This window comes from Mastomys coucha, unplaced genomic scaffold (genome assembly GCF_008632895.1).
Source record: "Mastomys coucha isolate ucsf_1 unplaced genomic scaffold, UCSF_Mcou_1 pScaffold20, whole genome shotgun sequence".
Classification (NCBI taxonomy): Eukaryota; Metazoa; Chordata; class Mammalia; order Rodentia; family Muridae; genus Mastomys; species Mastomys coucha.
The window spans coordinates 125552047-125572373 of NW_022196903.1; the positions used below are offsets into that span (position 1 = coordinate 125552047).

Consider the following 20327-nt stretch of genomic DNA (forward strand, 5'->3'; position numbering starts at 1 on the left):
TAAAGTAGAAGTGACACCTTTATAAAGATGAGTTTTATGGACTGAGAAGCAATGATCAAGATCTATAAGAGAAAAGTCTGGGATAAACAAATATAACTGCCTGGTATATTCCAGTTAAGCCTGGTCCTACAGATATCGGATGATCACGAGATTGTGATCTATACCCATCCTAGCATTCTGGGTGGAAAACAAATGTACATCTCTTTTTGTAGAAGAGATCAGCCTATATGTTTAACTTTGTTTCCCTAGTTCTTATCTGTGTGAACAAGACCTCGTACCTTCTACATGTCTATATGTCTATTGTCTGTCTGTTTGTCTCAGTTAGGGTTTCTATTGCAATAAAAAACCATAACCAAAAGCACCTTGAGGAGGAAAGGGTTTATTTCCCTCACAGGTCCATATCACTGTTAATAATCAGATGCAGTGAAGGCAGGACCTTCAGGCAGGAGCTGATGGGGAGGCCACGGAGAGGTATTGCTTACTGGTTTTCTTTACATGGCTTGTTTTACAATGCATGCTTATACAACCCAGCTCCATCAGCCCAGGGATACCACCAACAACAATGGACTGGGCTCTCTCCCACCAATCACTAATTTAGAATGTATCCTATGGGCTTGCCTGCAGCTAGATCTTAATGGAGGCACTTTTTAAATTGAGGTTTCCTCTCCTCAGATGACATTAGCTTGTATCAAATTGACATAAAACTATCCAGCCTCTCTCTCCCCCATTTCTTTCCCCCCTCTCATCTATCTATCTATCTATCTATCTATCTATCTATCTATCTATCTATCTATCTCTCTACCTATCTATCTATCTATCTATCTATCTATCTATCTATCTATCTATCTATCTATCTATCTATCATCTATCATCTATCTAAATTACTTTCCTCATGGCTAAAACAAAATACAAGGAAGAAAAAGTTTATTCTGGATTACAGTTTGAGAAACAGTTAATCATGATAAGGAACTCGTGGCAGTAGGAACTTGATGTAGCTTGTCACATTGCATCATCAGGAGGGAATGTGGAATGAATGTTAAGATTTTGCTAGCTCTCTCATTTTATGCAAACTGGAACCACAGTTCATGGCATGTTGCTATCCACATTGAGGTGGAATTTATTACCTGAATTTCTGGTAAATAATCATGAATGAATATACCAGGAGGTTCATCTATTTGATGATTCATTTATTTATTTACTTTTTACTTTTTTGTGGCAAGATATTTCTGGGTAGCCTTGTCTATCCTCAAGCTTATGCTGGTCAGGCTGGCCTCAAATTCAGAGATTTGCCTGCTTATGCCTCCTGAGTGCTGGGATTAAAGATGTGTGCAATGACCCCTGGTTCTCTGGTGATTTCAGATCTTGTCAAGTTGATAGTCAATATTAACCAGTGTTCGTTCTATCTATCTATCTATCTATCTATCTATCTATCTATCTATCTATCTACCTATCATCTATTTATCTATCTATTTATCTATCTATAATATATATTAGCATACCAGGTAGTAGATTAGTATCACATTTTAATACGTATATATTATCATTCTTTACTTATTTGAGAACTCTTCCACTATTGTCTTCATCAGTATCCTTGTTTCTCTCTTTCTGGCCCTATTCTGAGTATAATAAAGTATCAGTTCATTCTCTCTCCTCCCTCCCTCTCTCCTTTCAGCCCTTCCTCCCTCTTTCTGTTTTCAAACTATTTGGACCCATTCCTTCTCTTTCAATCTACTTTACACAACACACACACATACACACACATACACACACACACACACACACACACACACACACAAAAACACACACACATCATCCTTAAATCTATAATCAGCACATGAGAGAAAACACAGTATTTGTCTTTCTGAGTCTGGCTTGTTTGATTTAATGTAGCAATTTTCTGCTGCATTCATTTTTCCACATGTCTTGATTTTTTTAGTGATGAATAAAATTGCATTGTTTATATGTACTGCATATTCTTTGTCCATTTGAATCTTGGTGGATGTTTAGGTTGGATCTATTACTTTACTGTTGTGAATAGTACAAAAATAAGCATGGATGAAAAAGTACCTCTGTGTCTGCTGACTTAGAGTCTCTCAGTTATATACCCAGTGATAACCCAACTGTGTCATATCATCATTGTGTCATAAATCTTATAAGAATTTCCTCACTGAATTTCATAGGGGATGTACTAATTTAGTTCTTACTGCAGTTTATATTCACCCTTTCCTACATCCTTGAATCATGGTACTATTTGTTTTCTTGATAGCACTGACTGAGTGACAAGGCGTCCCAGAGCAGTTTTAATTTGTATTTCTCTAATGGCTAAGGATGTTGAAAGCTTTTTACAAATGTTCACTCACCACTTATCTTTCTTTTTCTGCTTCCTTTTTCTTTGAGACATTGTCTCATGTATTCCAGACTGTCCTCAAACTTGCTATGTAGCCATGAATGGCTCTGAATTTCTGATCCTCAAGCCTTCACTCCCAAGTGTGGGAATTATAGGCATATTCCACCACATTTGGCTTATGTGGTGTTAGAAACTGAATCCAAAGTTTCACTTATGTCTTTAGTCCTTTTTTTCTTCATTTGAAAGTAGAATTACCAATATATTTAATTTGTGAATTTATTGATTGGCTTAGTTTTGTGTGTGTAATTTTTGTCATTTTTAATATAATTTATATACCAAACCTCTATCTTATGTGCATTTACCCTGTGTGTTTTGGGAGAGTGGGCAGCACAATAGAGCTGTCTCTTGGGGGCATGAGAGCAGGAGAATTGACACTGGTTCCTGATGATAGTGGGGGAGTAGGGGGAGCAAGGGTAGATATGAAGGGACAGGGAGTTGAGGGCAAGTAGGGTACATAATGTGAAACTCACAGAGTCAACATAAAGTAAAAAAAAAATCAAATCAGATTCTACCCAACTTAGTATTATTTTGTTTTTTCATTGACCATATTAACTTCTTTGGATCCAGTATTCTAGTGGAATATTTACTTTATTGCAGGTGATTTGCTGTACTTATAGACAGAACTATATCCACTATTCTGGATATTTTTATTGTGTCAAGTATTGCACACAAGCATCAGCATCTGGTTCCTAGCTCTGTCTAGACACAAAGACTGATCTTAACCATCTGTCTTGTTTTCTTTTATTCATCCTGGGAGCTACAGTGATTCACAAAAAATCGATTTTTTTTGGTTTATTCTCATCATAAAAGCCTTTATATGAATTTATCTTCAGGTTGAATGTTATCTGAAGTGAGGCTTCATGTGGACATAATATGCGACCCAAAAATTAGATTCCTTGAGATGTCATCAACCATAGCAGGAAATTTCAATATAACATCAGCTAACAGGTAAAAACCAGTGGAAGAACAAAGCAGCTGTTTATTTGCAAACCCATTTATGTGGCTCTGAGATTTCCTTTTGTCTCACAGCATTTTAGGTGCTGCAGTGCCTTCAAAGAGGCTCGCTTTAGCTGCTTGTTTCCTAGAATTAAGACAATTGAGTGACCACAGGGATAGAGGCACGTGGCTGTTAAACCAGTTATAAAGAGCAGTTTATTTTGTGGCAGGATAAAACATAGCACTTCTATGGAAATGCCTAGGAAATGCAGGATAAAGAGGATCATAAATGATATTAGAAATTTCATAGCTTTCTCATGAGCTTCTGTGCTGAGGTCTCTGAATCCTGAAACACCAGACTGCATCTGCCTGATATGTCTCCAGAGGAAAACAATCAATAGAAAGCAGGTAATCAGGGATACAATAATGAAGAAAAGGATTCCCAGATTGGTTAAACTTTGGTTAATAAGGAAATAATTTTTCTGCTGGTGGACCAAGGATGTGTTTCCCTGGAACATTTTACTATCACGAAGTATCTTTGTCATTTGCGTAAAACACAGTAACCATGAGGTAAATAAGCATCCTGACAGAAAGATAAAAACTGCACTTATTCTCCTTTTCAGCCAGAGAAATACAGAGTTGGAAAAACTTGCTATCTTTAGAAAGTAGAGGATGTTGAGGTTGGTGGCAAACCAGACACTTAAGTGATTGAGAAATACCCATATGTAAGTAATATATTGAGTTATGTTTCCAGAGGTAAGCATGTGTGGAACAAATACTTGCACATATCCCTGTAAAATTATTATCCATATGACACCAATTCTGGAAATCGCCAAGCCAGTGAGAATGAAACCGATCTTAGAGAGCTTTTTGTTCTTTGTATAGTCCATGCAGTTAACAAGTGCAATAAATGTGTCCCCTAAAACTCCGAGCACTGCCTCACTAGTGGCAACACAAAGGAGGAAGCCTTCTGCTGCATTCAGCATCTTTGCAGATCTCTTAAGTTGCTTCTGTTGCATCTGTTGTAAATTATCTGCTGGAGAACGTCCCATATGTTGGCTTCTTGATGGAGGAGTTATGTCATCCTCTTTATCTACATAGAGACAAGTTTTTCAAGCCTATTGTCGTGTGATGAAACCAGAACTTTATAGGTGCTCTTTTCTATTGTTTTTGGAGACTTAGCTTGTCTACAAAATGTGTGCAGACTAAAGTTTGCTTGCAGTTTGTTAATAAGCAAATGGTGAAGTTTCTATTTCATAAAATTTACTTGTTCCTTTAAGACTATTTGCATTTAGCAATCAAATGTGGAGTATCAGTGTCAAATACACTGGTCATTCATCAGAAACCAACACTTCCCTGCCTCCTCTTCATTATGAACTCATCATCATCAACTAGGTATGGTATCACATGCTTGTAGTTTTAGCTCTTTGGAAAACTGAGATTACTTGAATCTAGGGGTTTGAGATGTGGGTTATGTAGAAAAAGAACTTCAGAAACCAGAAAGAATCAAAACTCCAAAAATCAAGAAGGAACAACAACAGTAAAAGTCAAAAGTTTATAATGCTTACAAGTACAAGGATATGTAAATATATAAATATTTAAAAATATATGAAAATAGGAGGGAGAAATGAAAATAACCCCTGACTCCAAACCATTGACACTATAGAATTGAGACACTATAGAATTGAGTTTTATCAAGTAGCTGTGGTGTTTATAACTTGAATTCTATGGCCTTAATAGACAAAGATTTTGCTGATGAATTTTCAATAGTCTCTTCATTTAGCATATTTTAGTTTGACAACATTTTTTATTTTATTTACTCAAGAAATATTTCTGGTCTGAGAAGTAAGATGCTGGTTCATAGACTCATAATGCCTCCTTAGTCATGAGGCTTGTGTGAAAACCTCAAGTAAATGGATAAATGATTCTAAAGTTAAAAGTGACATTTAATGAGTCTTTAATATGTTATACACTTCATATTTATTTCTTACCTAATCTTCAATACCTGCCTTTAATATGGGAACTATTTTCATTGTTATTATTATTATTATTATTATTATTATTATTATTATTATAAACTTATGTGAATATGTGTATGTTTGAGATAGCTTCTCTCTATTTATTTTGGGTTAGATTTGAATTTGCAAACTCCTGCTTGACACTCTGAATTCTGGGGATTATGATCATGTACCAACCCCAATAACATTTTCAGATTTGAATGAATAAATGTATATTTAAAGGAAAGAAAGACATCCTTCCCTTGGAATGTTCATGGGTAGAGATTGCTGGATCTCACAGTGAAACATAGACAGGCATAAGCACACTGTATATGAAAGTCATTAGGGTACAAAAAATGTTCTTAGCACCATTGCTGCAAGAATTAGATATCCACATGGAAGGGAACAGAGTGGACCCCTCCTTTACATAGTATGAAAACCTCAAATGAATGTAGGCCACAACCCCATCTCCCCAGATAAGAACCGAATCAATAACACTTCAAAGAAAATCAAATGGTAAATCTTCTTGAAATATAATTTGACAGAAATTATCCAATATGACTTAAAAAGCATATCTAATAACACTAAACAGATACACTAGATGTTGTTTTTCAAGAAAACTTATAAAAATGGCATGTTTTGCAAGTTACACAGAAGCTATACCATTAATATGATTTATCTGTTTTATATTTTACTTTGACAACATTAAACTTTTTGAACATATGGAACTATTAATAAATACAGACCTTCTATTAAGACAGATTTGAATGCATTTAAGAAAACAATAAAAATACTGAAAAGAAGCTGAGGACATACTATGCACATCCTTTTGGGTCTGGGGTAGCTCACTCAGGTTGATATTTTCTAATTCCATCCATTTGTCTGCAAACTTCACGAGTCCTCATTTATAATAGCTGAATAGTATTCCATTGTGTAAATGAACCACATTTTCTGTACCCATTCTTTGGTTGAGGAACATCTGGGCTGTATCCAGCTCCTGGCTATTATGAATAAGGCTGCTATGAATAGTGGAGCACGTGTAAGTGTGTTGTGGTGGAGCATCTTTTAGGTATATGCTTAAGGGTGGTATAACTGGGTCTTCAGGTAGAATTATTTCCAATTTTTTGAGAAACAGCCAGATTGGTTTCCAGAGTGGTTGAACTAACTTGCTACCCTACCAGCAATGGATGAGTGTTCCTCTTTCTACACATCTTCACCAATATCTGCTGTCACCAACTACACCGCTCCTGGACATATAACTGAGAAGCCAACTGTACCATTCCTGGGCATATACCCAAAAGATTCTCCAGCATATAACAAGTACAGATGTTCCAATATGTTCATAGTGGACTTATTTATAATAGATAGAAGCTGGAAACAACCCAGATGCCCCTCAATAGAGGAATGGATACAGAAAATGTGGTACAATTACCCAATGGAGTACTACTCAACTATTGAAAACAATGACTTCAGGAAATTCTTAGACAAATGCATGGAACTAGAAAATATCATCCTCAGTGAGGTAACCAGACACTAAAGAACACACATGGTATGTATTCACTGATAAGTGTATATTAGGCACAAAGCTCAGAATACCCAAGATACAAGTCACAGACCATAAGAAGCTCAACAAGAAGGAAGACCAAAGTGTGGATGCTTCAGTCCTGTATCCCATTTTTAAATTGTGTTATCTTTTTCTTTTAGAATCTTACTTCTTGTGTTTGTTATATATTTTGGATAGTAGCCCTCTATCAGATGTAGGGTTAGTGAAGACTTTTTCCCAATTTGTAGGTTGTGATTTTTTCCCTATTGACAGTGTTCTTTGCCTTACAGAAGATTTCAGTTTTAGGAGGTTCCATTTGTCAATTGTTGATCTTTTTTTTTTTTTTTCAAGACAGGGTTTCTCTGTGTAGCCCTGGCTATCCTGGAACTCACTCTGTAGACCAGGCTGGCCTTGAACTCAGAAATCCACCTGCCTCTGCTTCCCAAGTGCTGGGATTAAAGGTGTGTGCCACCACTACTGGCAATTGTTGATCTTAAAAGCTGATACATTGGTGTTCTGTTCAGGAAATTTTCCCCTGTGCCAATGAGTTCAAGGCTATTTCCCATTTTCTTCTCTTTTAGAATCAGTGTATCTGGTTTTATGTGGAGATCCTTGATCTATTTGGACTTGAGCTTTGTACCAGATGATAGAAATGGATCAATTTTCATTCTTCTACAAGCAGAGTGCCAGTTAAACTAGCACCAGTTGTTTCAAATGCTTTATTTTTTCGCTATATACTTTTTGGCTTCTTTGTTGTAGATCAAGTGTCTATAGGTGTGCTAGTTTATTTCTGGGTTTTTAACCTATTCCATTATTGACCCATTTGTCTCTGTACCAATATTATGTAGTTTTTATTATTATTGTTTTGCAGTACAGCTTGAGGTCAGATATGGTCATTCTTTAGAAGTTCTTTTATTGTTGAGAATTGTTTTTGACATTCTGGACTTTTTGTTTTTCCATATGAAGTTGAGAATTTCTATTTCCATGTCTGTGAAGAATTGTGTTGAAATTTTGGTGGGGATTGCATTGACTCTGTACATTACTTTTAGTAAGATAGCCATTTTTAGTATGTTCACCCCACTGATTCACCAGCAAGGAATATCTTTCCATCTTCTGAGGTGTTCTTCAGTTTCTTTCTTCAGGGACTTGGGAGTTCTTTAATACAGATCATTCACTTACTTGATTAGAGCTACACCAAGATATTTTATATTATTTGTGGCTAATGTGAGGGGAGTTGTTTCCTTAACTTCTTTCTCAACCCATTTGTCACTTGTATAAAGAAAGGCTACTGATTTTTTGAATTAGTTTTACATTCAGGTGCTTTGCTGAAGTTGTTTGTCAGCTGTAGGAGTTCTCTGGAAGAATTTTTGGGGTCACTTATGTTTATTATCAGTATCTTCTGCAAATAGTGATAGCTTACCTCCTTCCTTTCCAATTTGTATGCCCTTAATCTTCTTTTATTGTCTAATTTCTTTAAATAGAATTTCAAGAACTATATTGAGTAGATAAAATGACAGCAGGCAGCCTGATTTTACTGGGATTGCTTTAAGTCTTTCTCATTTCATTTGATGTTGGCTGTTGGTTTGCTGTACATTGCTTTTACTATGCTTAGGCATGTGCCATGAATTCCTGATCTCTCCAAGTCTTTTAACAAGAAGAGGTGTTGTGTATTGTCAGGCTTTTTAGCATCTAATGAGCTGATCATGTGATTTTTTTCTTTGAGTATGTTTATATAGTGGATTACATTGGTGGATTTTCATATATTGAGCCATCCCTACATCCCTGGGATAAAGCCTACCTGATTGCCGTGAATTCTGGTTTTGATATGTTCTTGGATTTTGTTTGCAATAATCTTGAGTATTTTCCCACAAGTAAAATTTTTACACAAGTAAAATTTATCTGAAGTTCTTTTTCTTTGTTGGGTCTTTGTATGGTTTGGGTATCAGAATAAGTATGGCTTTATAGGATAAATTAGGTAGTGTTCCCTCTGTTTTGATTTTGTGGAATAGTGGAATTCTCCACTAAAAACCATCTGTCCCTAGCCTTTTGTTTGTCGTTTGTTTGTTTATTTTTGGTTGAGAGGATTTTAATGACTACTTCTATTTCTGTAGAGGTTATGGGACAGTTCAGATACTTTACTTGATCTTTATTTGACTTTGGTACATGGAATCTGTCTAGGAAATCATTCATTTCACTTAGATTTTCCAGTTTTGTTGTGTAGAAAGATCTGATGACTTTTGGAATTTCCTCCTTTTCTTTTGTTATGTATCCCTTTCTATTTATGATTTTGTTGATGTGGATATTGTCTCTGTGTCTTTTAGATAGTTTGGCTAAGAGTTTATCCATATTATCGATTTTCTAATTAGTTGATATCAATCCTGAGTTTGACTATTTTCTGCTCTCTGCTCTCCACTTCTCTTGGGTATGTTTGTTTGTTTTTGTCCTAGAGCTCTCAGATGTGCTCTTAACTTGCTAGTATAGGATGTGTACTCCTTGGTTGGTGATTTAGACCCTGGGAGCTCTGGTTGATTGATATTGTTGTTCTTCCTATGGGGTTGCAAACCTATTCAGCTTCTTTCATCCTTTCTCCTAACTTCTCAAGTGGTCCATTGGGGACCCCTTGATTGATTCAGTGGGTGGCTGTGAGCATCTGCCTCTATATATGACAGACTCTGGCAGAGCCTCTCAGGAGGCAGCTATATCAGACTCTTGTTAGCATGAGTCTGATATAGCTGGCATCTACATTAGTGTTTGCGTTTGGTGACTGTATATGGGATGGATCCCCAGGTGGTCAGTCTCTGGATAGCATTTCCTTCAGTCTCTGCTCCACACTTTGACTCCATATTTGCTCTCGTGAGTATTTTGATACACCTTCTAAGGAGGACAGAAGGGCCCACACTTTGATCATTCTTCTTCTTGAGCATCATGTGGTCTTTGAATCCTGGGTATTCCCAGTTTTTGGGCTAATATCCACTTATCAGTGAGTGCATATTGCTGTAATTACAAAAAATAAAAAACTATAAGAATATGTTCTAGTGGGATGTGGGGGGAGGGGGGGCCTCAGTAGGCCCATGCCAAGGCAGCCCTTCCCCCTGAGAGGCAAGTCACACTATGGTATAATATATAATAGAGTTTATTTAGGGGATGGGGAGGGGAGCTAGGAGGGTAGCAGAGGCAAGGAAAGGCAGAGAGAAGGAAAGAGTAGATTAGTAAAAGCAGGCCATGACCATGTGGAGAGGGGATTTGGAAGTGAAGGAGAGCAAGGGGCAAGATGCAAGAGAGAGGCAAGAGTATAAGAGAGAGAGGAGGGGCCAAGCAGCCATTTTCATAGGGCCAGGCTTACCTGGCTGTTGCTAGGTAACTGTGGGAAGGAGCATACCTCCTTTCTGCCAGGGACTGTGGCGGTGGAGTTTAGACAGAATACCAACACATACCATGTGTATTCTCTTGTGATTAGGTTACTTTATTAAGGATGATATTTTCTAGTTCTATCAATTTGCCTAAGAATTTCATGAATTTATTGTTTTTAATAGCTGAGTAGTACTCCAGTGTGTAAATGTACCACATTTTCTGTATTCATTCCTCTGTTGAAGGGCATTGGGTTCTTTCCAGCTTCTGGCTATTATAAATAAGATCACTATGAACATAGTGGAGTATCTGTCCTTGTTATATGTTGGAACATCTTTGGATAAATGCCCAGGACTGATATAGCTGGATCTTCAAGTAATATTACATCCAGTTTTCTGAGGAACCACCAGACTGATTTCCAGAGTGGTTGTACCAGCTCACAATCCAACCAACAATGGATGAGTGTTCCTCTTTTTCCACATCCCTGTCAGCATCTGCTGTTACCTGGAATCTCAGGGCTGTTTGGATTTGCATTTCACTGATGACTAAAAATGTTGAACGTTTCTTTAGGTGTTTGATTTTTGAAAAAGGAGCTAAAAACCATCCAGTAGAAAAAAGACAGCATTTTTAACAAGTGGTGCTGGTTCAACTGGTGTTCAGCATGTAGAAGAATGCCAATTGGTTCTTTCTTATCTCCTTGGATGAAGCTTAAGTCCAAGTGGATCAAGTACATCCACATAAAACCAGATATACTGAAACTAATAGAAGGGAAAGTAGGGAAGAGCCTTGAATACATGGTACAGGGGAAAAGTTCCTGAACAGAATACAAATTGCTTATGCTCTAAGGTCAAGAATTGACAAATGGGACCTCATAAAATTGCAAAGCTTCTGTAAGGTAAAGAACACTCTCAATAGGACAAAAAGGTAACCAACAAATTGGGAAGAGATCTTTATCAATCCATCATCATCCTATAGAGGGCTAATATCCAATGTATACAAAAACTCAAGAAATTAGACTCCAGACAATCAAATAACTTTATGAAAAATGGGATACAGAGCCAAACAATTCTCAACTGAGGAGACCTGCCTTCTGTGATCCTCTAAGGCCAGAAACTGCAGTTTCTGGCACTTAGCACTTCTTCCTCAAACAACAAAGGATTAAGTATATAGCCTTTTTACTATCTCAGCAGGAACTGCTCAGCTCTAACTTTCAGCCTGCTGGTAGGAATTTGCAGGAAGAAAAAGGGACACTTAAAAAATGTGATTATAGCATTTATTGCTAATTTGTAAAACAGATTCCTATGAAAACCTAAGGGGAAAATTCTCCAAGCAGGGAAAGGGAGTAAAATTTCTATTAAGGGAAAAAATTCTTCCAGGAGTGGAAAATGAAAAGAACTCTTCTCTATCTGCCTCTCCTCTCTTTGTCTCTGGTATTTATCCATCTTTCAGAACACATGATAACATATTACAAAGTTCATCACAAGTTCACACAAAAAATCAAATCATAAATTGAAATTGAAGTTTACACAGAGAATGTTTACATGCATATCCATTAGGAGTAATTATCTGGCTAAACATCCATCACATATCTCAGCTCCACAAGTTAATTGTAAGTTAAGAATCAAAACTAAGTTACTAGTGAAGTTTTGTATAGATAAAAACAGTGAATATTTTATCTCCTTTCCTAGCACCTACAATAAATCCTTAGTTTCCTTTATATGACCTTTAGTTAATTATTTTACAACCTCTTGGAATGTGCTCTGTGTAGGAGAAAGTCTGGTTAATATCTAAGAGCAATTAACCGGTGACATTTGGGAGACTGAGAGAGTTCTTATGTCAGTTTTCACTATCAAAAAAGGACCTAATAGCAGTCTCACTATAAAAGAGCTTAATAATCACAGATATAATTTTAGGAATTCTTACAGGATCATCATTAAGACTTAAGTCATTTTTCTATATAGCATTACTACAAGAGAGTAGAGATCTGCTCCAAAGGGGTGTGCTATTACTTAATATATATGTTTCATAATGACAGGAAAAGCACATTAAAAGCAGGAATCTTTCCTCAAATGAACTCCCTTACAGCCTTGCTTAAAAAGGGTAAGTGAACCTGTCACAGATCTGAAGCAGGCCATGTCAGGAAGATCACCTGCTAGTTATTAGCTTGTCCCATTATGGCTTCTGACAATTTTCATTGGATTCTAGACATTCTCTAAATTCTTTCTTTATTCCTTGACCAAGTTATCATTGAGTAAAGAGTTGTTCAGTTTTCATGAGTATATAGGCTTTCTTTTGTTTTTGTTGTTATTGAAGTCAAGACTTAGAACATGGTGAAATGTTAGAATGCATGATATTATTTAAATTTTCTTTTATTTGTTGAGGCTTATTTTGTATCTATGTGTTCAATTTTGGAGAAGGTTCCAGAGGTATTGAGAAGAAGGCATATTCTTTTGTTTTAGGGTGAAACATTCTGTAGAGATCTGTTAAATTTATTTGGTTCATAATTTCTGTTAGTTTCTCTGTGTTTAGTTTCTGTTTCAATGACCTGTTCATTGGTGAGAATGTGGTGTTGAAATCTCCCACTATTACTTTGTGAAGTTTGATGTGTGCTTTGATCCTTAGTAAAATTTCTTTTTCTTTTTTTGAATATGGGTTTCTTTACATTAGGGGCATACATGTTTAGAATTGAGACTTCAACTTGGTAATTTTTTTCCTTTGATGAGTATGACATGTCCTTCCCCATCTTCATGAAAAGTCTATTTTATTGGATATTAGAATGGAATCTCCAGCTTGTTTTTTTGAACCATTTGCTTAGAAAAAAATTTTTCAGCCCTTTACTCTGAGGTTGTGTCTGTTTTTGTTGCTGAAGTGTGTTTCTTGTATGCAACAAAATGCTGGATCCTATTTACATATACAGTCTGTTAGCCTATGTCTTTTTATTGGGAGAATTAAGTCCATTGATGTTACAAGATATTAAAGACCCATGATTGTTTGTTTCTGTTATTTTTGTTCTTGGAGGTGGTGTTATGTGAATGTGGTTTATTGTGAATTTATCATTTTCATGTGTTTTCTTTGGTATAGTTTCCCTTTTTATGCTGGAGTGTTCTTTCTTATATTCTCTGTAGGGCTGGATTAGTAGAAATATATTGTTTAAATTTGGATTTCTCATGGACTATCTTGGTTTCTCCATCTATGGAGATTGATAGGTTTGCTGGGTTTATTATATTGGTCTGGAAGGTCTCCATGACATTTGTCTAGGATATTCTGCATTTTAGTATTTGTGTTGAAAAGTATGGTGTAATTTTAATAGATCTGCCTATATATGTTACTTGGCCTTTTCCCCTTACTGTTTTTAATATTCTTTCTCTGTTCAGTGCATTTATTGTCTTAGTTATTATTTGATAGAAAGATTTTCTTTTCTGGTTCAATCTATTTGGTGTTCTTAAGACTTCTTATACATTTATGGCCATCTTTTTATTTAGGTTAGGGAAGTTTTCTTATATGATTTTGTTAAAGATGCATTCTGGCCCTTTGAACTGTGACTCTTCACCCTCTTCTCTTCATATTATTCTTGGGTTTGGTCTTTCCATTGTGTCTTGAATTTCCTGAATGTTTTGATTTAGGAGATTTCTACACTTTGTATTGTCTTTAACAGATGTGTCAATATCTCCTGTGGTATCGTCAACACCTGAGATTCTGTCTTCTATCTCCTATATTCTGTTGGTGATGCTTACATCTGTAGCTCCTGTTCACTATCTTACATTTTCCATCTCCACGGTTGCCTCCATTTGTACTTCATTTATTGTTTTTATTTCCTGTTTTAGGTATTGGATTGTTTTCTTCAATTCTTTCACCTGCTTGAATGTATTTTCCTGTATTTCTTTAAGGGATTTATTTGTTTCTATTTCTTTGGTTGTGCTGTCCTGTATTTCTATTCTTTTCCTTTCTTTTTATAAGAGCATAAATTTACTTTTATTTATTTACTCTCCATTAGTTTAAATCTGAGATGGGTACAGAATCACATGGATTCTGTGTCCAATGGTCTTTGAAGGAAGGTTGTTTCGGAACTTGACACAAACCATACCACTGTTTCCATGGGCCCGCGTTACTTTTCCCCAGATCATTCTGGTTTTATTAGGTTTGCCTCCAGGAGTCACTGTATTGTTTTTTGCTTTGTACACATAAGCACATCTCTTGAATTAGTAGAACTCAGTTTCATCTTGGGCATAAACTCCTTCAATTTTAAAAAGAGCCGTGTGCTGTCTTTCCTTCTGGAAATACCTCACTTGCAGCCAGCAAAAACGGCCTTGCACCACAGCCTTCCAGACACACATCCTTTTTTAGAAGTCTTGTTCCCAGCAGGCTTTTACAGGCTCCAAGATGGCAGAATCCTCTGTATTTTAAGGAAGTTATACTTATCCTCCTTAAAGGCTTTTGTCATCTTTATGAAATGGAATTTTAGGTCAGAATCTTGCTTATCAGGTGTGTTAGGGTGTGCAGGGTTTACTGTGTTCAGAGAAACTGCGATCTGATAGTGCCAGATTTTATTGGCTTCTGTTGCTTATTTTCTTCCTTCCTACCTTCCTTCCTTCCTTTCTTTCTTCCTTCCTTTCTTTCTTTTTTCTTTCTTTCTTTCTTTCCTTCTCTCTTTCTTTTTTACTTTTTCATTTTTATTAGATATTTTCTTTATTTACATGTCATATGATATCTCCTTTCCCAGTTTCCTTTCTGAAAAAATGAAAAAAAAATAAAATAAACAAAAAAACCCTTGCTACCTCCCCCCTCCCCCTGCTCACCATCCCATGGAAGGAGTTGCAGAAACAAACTATGAGCAGAGACTGAAGGAAGGACAATCCAGAGACTGCTCCACCTGGGAATCCCATATTCAATCATCAAATCCAGACACTATTGTGGATGGCAGCAAGCACTGGTTGACAAGAGCCTGATATTGCTGTCTCCTGAGAGGTTCTGACAGTACCTGACTAATACAGAAGTAGAGGCTCACATCCATGCATTGGACTGAGTACAGGGTCCTCAATGAAGGAGCTAGAGAATGGACCCAAGGAGCTGAAGGGTTTGCAGCCCCTTAGGACAAGCAACAATTTGTTGCTTATATTCTTGGGTTTGCCTCTGGCCATCTGGTTATCTACAGTGTTAATTGTCCTTGTTCTCTCTGACTGGAGCCAGTAACCTGTGTCCCTGGTTATGGCAGACCTCTGGAGAGATAGGCAAGCTAGAGGATATGGGAGGGTGGGTAGCAAGCTGACCTGCCTCAGGTGGAAGTTCAGGCTAGAAGGATAGTGGAACCTAGACAGAAGGGGTTTAGGTCCTGTGCCTGCTAGGCTCTGTGGGGTTCCAGGTTGCATGGGTATTCTGGTGGGGAGTCTCATCTGTGTTCCTAGTTGTGGTAGACCTCCAAAGAGGCAGGCAGGCTGTAGGGTATGGGAGGGGGACAGGCACTCTGATCTGGTTAAAGTACAAAATTTGAAAGAGAAAAAATATGCTCACGGGAGGATTTATAGAGACAAAGTATAGAGCAGGGACTGAAGGAAAGGCCATCCAGAGACTGTTCTACCTGGGAATCCACCCCATAAACAGTCATCAAACCCTATTGTGGATGCCAAGAAGTGCTTGTTGATAGGAGCCTGATATAGCTGTCTCCTGAGAGGCTCTGCCAGAGCCTCACAAATACAGAGGTAGGTGCTGCCAGCTAATGACTGGACTGATCACGGGGTCACCAATGGAGGAGTTAGAGAAAGGACTGAAGAAACTGAAGGGGTTTGCAACCCCATAGGAAGAACAATAATATCAACCAACCAGACCCCCTCCATCCCCCAGAGCTTCCAGGGACTAAACAACCAACTAAAGAGAATACATGGATCGACCCATGGCCCCAGCCACATATGTAGCAGAGGATGGCCTTGTCTGGCATCAATAGAAGAAGAGGCCCTTGGTCCTGTAAAGGTTTGATGCCCCAATGTAGAAAAATGCAGGTCAGGGAGGCTGGAGTGGGTGTGTGGGTAGGGGAGCACCCTCATAGAAGTAGGGAGACAGGGAATGGGATAGGGGTATGTGGAGAGGAAACCCAGAAAGGGGATAACATTTGAAATGTAAATAAAGAAAATATCCAATAAAAAGAAAAAAATGTGTTCAAGAAGTTGATTAGTTAATCTTAATTTCCTTTGAGCAAATGTTCATAAAACAAAACCAAAAAAATAAATAAAAAATACACTCATAAATAAGGTGAGCCCTCTGACTGTGCCTCTCCAAAATTATTAGTAAGAATAAATGCTATCAGGATACAAGAACCCCCAGAAGGCAGTATTTTCAAGAATAAATGTAAAAAGAATGTTCATAGCAAAGGACTTAAGTGGAGATAGTTATCTTTGAACCATGACATTCAATAGAAAAGAAATTGTAAAGATTTGTTGCTATGAGAGGTACTTACAACATCCTTGTACATGTGAGCATTGGAACCAAAATATATGACCACATTTCATCAAATTCTACTGGCTAAAATTTTAGTTTTAAGGATATCTAACTTAGTGTCATGACAAATAATTGTAAACCCGGCATTTGAGAAGCTAATAGAGTTGGTGCTAGCCTGAGATCTTGTTGAAAAAAAAATCCCAACACTGGTCATGTCTTTAGACATTGTTAATACTTAAAGTCAATTCCTAGCTGGCAGAACACACTGAAAACTTGAACATCATATTCTCACAGACAAATTTATAATAGAAGTGGGTTCAAAATAGATCCTTAAAGTACAGCACAAGTAAGTATTAAGTTTAGGTAGTAGAATGCTTGCTTAGTATATACAAAGACCTGATTTTGATCCCTACCATGGAATAAAATCAAGCTTGTTGTTGCTTCCCTTATAGTCTCAGTGCTCAAGAGGTGAACACTTGAGCCATGGAAAGTCAAAATCATCATCAGCTACACAGCAAGTTTGAGGCTGACCTGAGTTATATAACACTTTGTTTCCAAAAGGAAGAAACGCCATTATGTCTAGACCACCAAAATCATGCCATTGAGAGCAGCAAAGCAACTGATCAGACCTCAAAGAACAATGATTAGTATCTTTGAAATTGCAACAAACACTCTTCCCCTTGTCTAAGAAAGAATTTTAACCACACAGATTTTTTTCATTTTACAGATTTTAACTTTTATTCATCTGTTTTTTATATATTTGAACAATACCAAGGAAATTTAGTGACTTATAAAGGATTAAACAAGTAAACAAAGCAAATGTACAATTATACAGAGATAAGGTTACTTATAAATTTACTAAATCTATCTCCACCTTTCCTTCCTCCATCTCTCTCTGTACCTACATATCTATTTGTCTGAAACTATATGTACTGTTAATTAGGAATTTAGAGTATAGTAATTATAATCAATATTTTGTTCATACCTTTTCATTTATAACATTAGCCTTAATGAAACTATAATATAAAAATGGAACATTGCTATAAAAGGAGTAGGCAAATTAATGGTAAACTAATGTTGGCAAAAAATGCAAGAAGAGAAAACAAAGACCCCATAAATTTGAATTCATATAAATTATAAATTGATTTTTCCAAACATTACAAAATACTTTCTAGATAGCAAATTAAGATGAAATAACACAAAACATATATGGCATACTGTTAAAGTGTAAAATAACAAAAGCATTAAGATAATGGTAAGGGACAATCAGACAAAAAATTGCTAAGTAGTGTATGCTGGCAGCTCAAACCCCAGACTCAGTATAGAATATGGATTCATCTGTAGAGTGAACTTTTGTAACAAGACAACATAGAAATAGCAAGACTGAATGATGATGGATATCTATTCACATTAAAATATTTCTTTAATATTTCTTGAGAGAGTTATCAGTTCTGTAAGAAATTCAGTGAGTTAGAGTTTTGGAATTTTCCTTAAAATAAGACTCGCGAAGTTTCTTTGGCACCTTAGTGTACAAGCTCTTTTCCCACCCAGGTCTCCTTCTTCAAGCTACTCTCCTCTTCAGCTTTGCTCACATTTGATCCAAATATATCTCAACTTTAAAGAAACTTTCTCTTCCCCAAGGATACAGTCATTCATTTGTTCAGTACCAATTGCAGCTTTTATCTTAGAAATATAACAACAGATATTTTAGTTATTGCTTGCTATTTTTCTTCCAAGAATATATTATCCATTGTACTATAGCCTTGTTCAATACTATATATGAAACTTGCTTAAAGAAAGTTTTATTGTTATTGATTTTGGCCATGGTAGGGATGGTATGACATGGTTCCCATCCCTGGTACAGAGAGAGTTTGTTTGTATAATAATGTACATACTTTCATGCTCCTTCTTTGAGAAATGTTCTCTGCCAAGGTTAATAACTACATGATAATCAGATACAACATGAGTCAGTTAGGCGAGGGTATGGTTAATGTATTAGCAAAAATAGTTAATGCTGAGACAACCCTTAAGGCTATAGAAAAGAACTCTAAAAACATGAGTTCAAAATATATAATTTCTCAACTATGAAAAATATAAGGATGGAATATGAATTGTATAGGGAAATTCACAGATCCAAAAGAAGAGAGGCAGCTACAATATGAGCCAGCTTGCCAGAAAGGTGTTAGGGAAGGAGATAGAGGTTTAGGGAGTGGTGCTTGCAAGGTAAGATTATAACCAGCTAAGTATTTTGTTTGTGCTTAGAGAGGCAGGCATATTGCTGAATTCAAGGTAAACCTGGGACAGAGGGAATTTAGGTCTAGGAACATGCATTGCTTTCCTCAGTTTCATGTTCTAAGTGTCAAGACTGAGTTTAACTGTCCAGCTTTGCTTTTTAATTGGATCTTCTTGGGGAAAAGGTGTCAGGGCGCCATGGAAGTCAGTAGAGGGATTGGTATACAAATGCAGCCATAAAATCTTTGACTTAACAATTTATCCTGCCTACAAGATATGCAGGGTAAAGATGGAGCAGAAACTAAGGGAATATCCAACTAATGACTGGTACAACTTGAGACAGAATCACTGGTCCCACCCTTGATACTGCCCCAGAATCCAGAGGCTGGAGAACCCAGGGAATAGAACTAATCATGACTAGCAGAAAAAAAGTGAAATAAATCCTAATGATATTCTGTTATGCCAGAATATCATAGACCAGAGCCTAGCATTTATTAGAAAGGCTTCATTCAGCCACTGATGGGATCAGATGCAGAGACATTCAGTCAAACATTGGGCAGAGCTTGGGGAATCCCTTAGAAGATGGGGAGGAAGGATTGTTGGAGTCAGAGGAGTCAAGGACACAACAAAAATACCCATGGACTCAACTAACCAGGGCTCATAGGGGCTTACAGAGATGGAACCAACAATCAGCCTGCATGAGTCTGACCTAGGTCCTCTACTATGGTTGTATATCGTGATCTTCTTGTAGAACTCCTAACAGTGGGGGTTGGGGTTGTCTCTGACTCTTTTGCCTGTTTCATGGACCCTTTTCCTCCTACTGGGTTGAATTATTGAGACTTAACATGAAAGCAGTACCTAGTCTTAGTGCAACTTGATATGCCACTTTTAGTTAATGTTTCTGGGAAGCCTTGCCTTTTCTGAAGGGAAATAGAATAGTAATAGATTTGGGGATGGGGAGGTTATAAAGATGGGATGGGAGGAGAGGAATAAGGGGATGAAACTGCTGTTGAAATGTAATATATGAGAGAAGATTAAACAAACAAACAAACAAATTAAACCAAACCTCACCAAACAATTATATAGCCTACATGGTGGTACACTACTTTAACCCCAGCAGGTCCTGGGCAATGGGATCTCTGAATTCAAGGTCAATCTCACCTATGGAGTGTGTTCCAGGACATCCAAGGCTATACAGAGAAATCATGTCTTGGAAGGACAACAACACAAAATAAAATATAAAAAGAAAGAGCTGTACGAGCTTTTCACTGTTTAACTACAGCTTCACTGGTCACCCTGCTCCAAAAACACTATTGCAAAATTTTCCATGACATTCAGCAAGACAATGCAAGAATTTGGGAGTGAAACCATCTTTAGAGATCTCAACATCTCCACATCAGGCTATTTCTTGTGACGATTCATTTCTCTACGTCTA

The 20327-nt window shown here is 36.9% G+C and overlaps 1 protein-coding gene across 1 annotated transcript; it reads right to left on the minus strand.

Moving 5' to 3' along the window:
- Positions 1–3368: 3368 nt before the first annotated feature.
- LOC116098367 (taste receptor type 2 member 107) lies at positions 3369–4388 on the minus strand. Its single transcript, XM_031381007.1, has one exon. The coding sequence runs from the start codon at positions 4360–4362 to the stop codon at positions 3403–3405; it is 960 nt and encodes a 319-aa protein (XP_031236867.1). The 5' UTR covers positions 4363–4388; the 3' UTR covers positions 3369–3402.
- Positions 4389–20327: the final 15939 nt, after the last annotated feature.